Source organism: Penaeus vannamei, chromosome 31 (assembly GCF_042767895.1).
Source record: "Penaeus vannamei isolate JL-2024 chromosome 31, ASM4276789v1, whole genome shotgun sequence".
NCBI classification, from domain to species: domain Eukaryota; kingdom Metazoa; phylum Arthropoda; class Malacostraca; order Decapoda; family Penaeidae; genus Penaeus; species Penaeus vannamei.
In genome coordinates, this window is record NC_091579.1 from 30,958,498 (window position 1) to 30,963,497 (window position 5,000).

A 5,000-nucleotide genomic window follows, 5' to 3' on the forward strand; every position below is an offset into this window, starting at 1 on the left:
ATCTTTCTTTTTTTCTAGTCTCTCTCTTTCTCTGTCTATTTATCTATCTATCTATCTTTCTCTATTTTTTCTAGTCTCTCTCTCTCTGTCTATCTATCTATCTATCTATCTCTTTTTCTCTCTTTCTCTCTTCTCTCTTCTCTCTTCTCTCTCTCTCCCGTCTCTCGCTCTCTCTCTCTCTCTCTCTCTCTCTCTCTCTCTCTCTCTCTCTCTCTCTCTCTCTCTCTCTTTCTCTGTCTCTCTCTCTCTCTCTCTCTCTCTCTGTCTATCTATCTATCTATCTATCTTTCTCTCTTTTTTCTAGTCTCTCTCTCTCTCTGTCTATCTGTCTATCTATCTCTCTCTCTTTTCTCTCTCTCTCTCTCTCCCTCCCTCTCTCTTTCCCTCTCTCCCTCTCTCTCCCTCTCTTTCACTTAAGATGATTGCCCTCCTTCCCCTATCCCTCCCCCACCTCCCCCCCCCCTCCGCTTAATATAAATTGCAACAAGGTTATTGATTATTAGATTGCTGATAAAAGGATTCATGTGTGCCAGGGTTTATTATAATGCAATTTTTTTTTTTTTTTTTTTTTTTGGGGGGGGGGTATTTTGCATGTCTTACTTTGTGCTGTCGTATTTTTTTTATGATATTTTTGGACTTATTGATGATATTTTTGGACTTAGATTCACGTGTGGTGTCATTTTGTCTCGAGTCAGTTTCAGATTTTTAATGAGGATCATAGATTGGTATCATCACTTTTAATATCACTATCATCATTTATCGTTTCTTTCATCGTCAGCATTATCATCATCCTCTTATTGGTATATATCACTATCATCGTTAGCATCAACATTATCATCATCGTCTTTTTGGTATTATTATCATTATTTTTTTTCATCATGACGACGACCACAACCACCAACAATAACAACAACAGTAATAATAACAACAACAGCAATAATGGCAACAACAACAAAAGTAATAATAACAACAACAGCAGTAATAATAACTACAACAATAGTAATAATAACAACAACAGTAATAATGGCAACAACAACAAAAGTATAATAATAACAACAACAGCAGTAATAATAACTACAACAATAGTAATAATAACAGCAATAGTAATAATAACAACAAGAGTAATAACAACAACAACAAGAGTAATAACAATGACCAACCACTGATAACTCGATCTAATCCTCCATCTTCCTCTTCCACCTTCTCCACCCGCTCCTCCTACTCCATCCTCCTTCTCCTCCTCCTTCCCCACCACCTCCTCCTCCCCCACATCCCCCACCACCTCCCCCACCTCCTCCTCCTCCTCCTCCTCCTCCCTCCTCCTCCTCCTCTTCCTCCTCCCCTCCCCCCACATCCCCCACCTCCTCCCGCACCTCCTCCTCCCCCACCACCACCTCCCCCACCACTTCCTCTTCCTCCTCCCCCCTCCCCCCACATCCCCCACCTCCTCCCGCACCTCCTCCCTCCTCCTCCATCTCCTCCCCCACCACCACCTCCTCCCTCCCCTACCCCCCCCACCACCTCCCCCCACCTCCTCCTCCTCCTCCTCCATCTCCTCCTCCACCACCACCTCCTCCTCCTCCTCCCACCTCCCTCCCCACCACCACCTCCCTCCTCCTCCCTCCTCCTCACCCACCACCACCACCTCCTCCCCCCACCCTCCTCCTCCCTCCTCCCCCACCACCACCTCCTCCACCTCCTCCTCCTCCTCCCTCCTCCACCACCACCTCCCTCCCCTCCCCCACATCCCCCACCTCCTCCCGCACCTCCTCCTCCTCCTCCTCCTCCTCCTCCTCCCCTTCCTCCTCCTCTTCCTCCTCCTCCTTCCCCACCACCTCTTCCTCCTCTTCCTCCTCTTCTTCCTCCTCCTGCAGGATAACATGACTTACGCCGACATCTGCGAGCGCCTTCAGGAGGTCTCCCCGGGGGCCACCGTTCTCGTGACGTCATCGGGGTCTGGGACGAGCGGGAGGCGCACGTACCCTCTGGCGACGCTGAGGGAGAAGGACCCCGAGAAGCTGCCCCCGGAGGTCGACCCCGTGCACAAGGAGGTGGGTGTTGTGGGGGGGAGGGGAGGGGGGGAGGGGAGAGAAGGACCCCGAGAAGGTCGACCTCCCGTGCAGAAGGAGGTGGGTGTTGTGTGTGTGTTGTGGGGGGGGGGGGGGGGGGGGAGGGGGGAGGGGGAGGGGTTGTGTGGGGAGGGGGTTGTTGGGGGTTGTGGGGGGAGGGGGGAGGGGGTTGTGGGATGCGACGCTGAGGGAGAAGGACCCCCGAGAAGCTGCCCCCGGAGGTCGACCCCGTGCACAAGGAGGTGGGTGTTGTGTGGGGGGAGGTGGGAGGGGAGGGGGTTGTGGGGGAGGGGGGAGGGGGAGGGGGTTGTGGGGATGCGAGGGGGGGGGAGAAGGACCCCGAGAAGGTCGACCCCGTGCACAAGGAGGTGGGTGTTGATGGGGGGGAGGGGGGAGGGGGTTGTGGGATGGGGGGGGGGGGAGGGAGAAGGACCCCGAGAAGGTCGATGCCGTGCACAAGGAGGTGGGTGTTGTGGGGAGAGGGGAGGGGGTTGTGGGAGTTGTGGGGGGAGGGGGGGAGAAGGACCCCGAGAACTTACAGAAGAAGATAGGTGTTGTGGAAGGCTGTAAGAGAGAAGGTTGTGAGGGCTGTGGGTACAGGAATGCATATTCTCGGATTGTGGGGGAATTCATACCCATATGGCTTGCGGAATCGTGGTGGAACTGTGGGCGTGGAGAGAGGGGGAGATCAGGAGGTGTGGGGAAGAGTGAAAAAAAAAGATGGGCGTGGGTGTATGGGCGTGGAGAGAGAAAGGCAGAGATGTATATGGAAGTGTGAGGAGGGAAAGGTATTTGTGAGTGTAGGAGTGTCGCCGTGTGTCGAGGGGTGCGTGAAAGCAGGAAGAGTGAAAGCAGGAGTGTGTATTATGGCGAGGTGAGACATAGATACATAGAGATGGGGAGGAAGTAGTACAGGTAGAAGGAGAAGTAGGAATTACAGGTGCTAGTGATGTATATTTATCTCTCTATATAGATCTTTCTTTCTTTCTTTCTTTCATCTCTCTCAGTTTAGATTTTTCTTTCTTTATCTCTCAATATATATTTTTCTTTCTTTCTTTCTTTCTTTCATCTCTCAATATCGATTTTTCTCTCTTTCTCTTCTCTCTCAATATACATTTTTCTTTCTTTGTTTTATGTCTCAATATCAATTTTTCTTTCTTTCTTTTCTCTCTCAATATAGATTTTTCTCTCTTTCTTTTATTTCTCAATATAGAATTTTCTTTCTTTCTTTTATCTCTCAATATAGATTTTTCTCTTTTTCTTTTCTCTCTCAATATAGATTTTTATTTATTTCTTTTATCTCTCAATATAGAATTTTCTCTCTTTCTTTTATTTCTCAATATACATTCTTCTTACTTTCCTTCCTTCTTTTTTCGCAAAAGGAGGGGGGGGGGAGATTCCACAACCCGCACGTCAAAAAAAATCACAGCAAATATCTCACTGAAAACCCGTAGACGTGTCATTTTTTTCCTCCGCAGTGTCTTAGCGTCTTCCAAGAAAAGGAGAGAAATTCTGGAGAAGAGAAATATTCTCCTTTTCATATCCAATAAAGGTCACATATATTTTCTCCCTCGAGATAACAGTCATTGTGCATTACCATGATTGCGGTAATTCCTTGCTGGATATATGTGCGCGCGCGCGCGCGCGCGCGCGTGTGTGTGTGTGTGTGTGTGTGTGTGTCTATATATATATATATATATATATATATATATATATATATATATATATATATATATATATATATATATATATATACACACACACACACACACATATATATATATAAATTATATATATATATATATATATATATATATATATATATATATATATATATATATATATATATATATATATATATATATATATATATATATGCATAAACACAGGCGCAGGAACATGTACCCATTATTATCATCATGATTAGTCGACGTATTGCTATCCCTATAACCGTAACAATAATTCCTCTAACCCTTTCTCCGCAGGACTTCCTCTCCGACGCCGACTTCGCGGCCGTGTTCGGCGTCGACCGCGCCAGCATCGACTCGATCCCGATGTGGAAGCGGAACAACATGAAGAAAAAGGCGGGACTTTTCTAGAGACTTCGTTTTAGACCCTCGAACAGCCTCGGTTTGAGGGCTAGTGGGTCTTGGAGGGCGGGAGGCGGCCACCCCCCCCTCCCTCCCCCTTCTTCTGCTGCATGGGGGGGAAAGTCTGCCGCGGGGAGATCGTCGCCCGTCATGCAACCGCACTAATGAGCATGCAACGTCAAGAAAACCGGTGCCAAAGTCAAAGCCATCAGTAGGAGGAGCTGGAATACGAATGTCTTGACCCGGCTCTCTCTGCCTTTCACGTGGATTCTCTCCCTGCGTCGTCTTATTTGCTTTTATTCTCCTCTTTTCTTCTTTTTTTTTTAGTCTTTAAGGAGTGTGCAAGAGTGTAAGTGGGGTTTGATCCGCCCTTCATTGTTATTAAGGTTTATTTATGTATCGCAAATAGTGTGAACCATTTTTTTTTTCTGCAGAGTGCATGAGAAAGACGAATGTGGCATCGCCTGATTATCCAATAGGCAGAATAAACAACAATTGTATAAAAAAGCTAATTGTTGATTACTTCACGGGAGAAAAAAAAGGTTCCCAGAGTTAAAACTATAATAAAATGTCTTTAGCAATTGTAGAAAGCAGACAAAAGTCGTTTTTTCTCTCCCTCCCTAAAAAAAAAAACGAGAGAGAAAAAAACCGTATCAGAGAGGGGAGAGAGGGCGTCCAGAGGGGAGGGATGAGGGGAGGGAACCGTTTTCCTGCCCAGCGCTTCCATTTACAGCATTTAAAGCGATTTAGGGCCTTAATGAGATTTGACAAATTATGTCGCGCGGAGAACAGTGCTAAGCAAGTCCGCCGTCTCAGCTGTTGGGCTTCCCGCTCCCTCTCG

The 5,000-nt window shown here is 47.1% G+C and overlaps 1 protein-coding gene across 1 annotated transcript in view; it reads left to right on the plus strand.

Annotated features, from left to right (window-relative positions):
- LOC113830066 (villin-1-like) overlaps nucleotides 1–4,666 on the plus strand; it is a gene marked incomplete in the record, with an annotated part of 96,283 nt that extends 91,617 nt beyond the window's left edge. The window contains 2 exon segments of the mRNA XM_070144075.1: nucleotides 1,875–2,051; nucleotides 4,055–4,666. Coding sequence (XP_070000176.1) covers nucleotides 1,875–2,051; nucleotides 4,055–4,168 — 291 coding nt within the window.
- Between the last annotated feature and the right edge of the window lie 334 nt (nucleotides 4,667–5,000).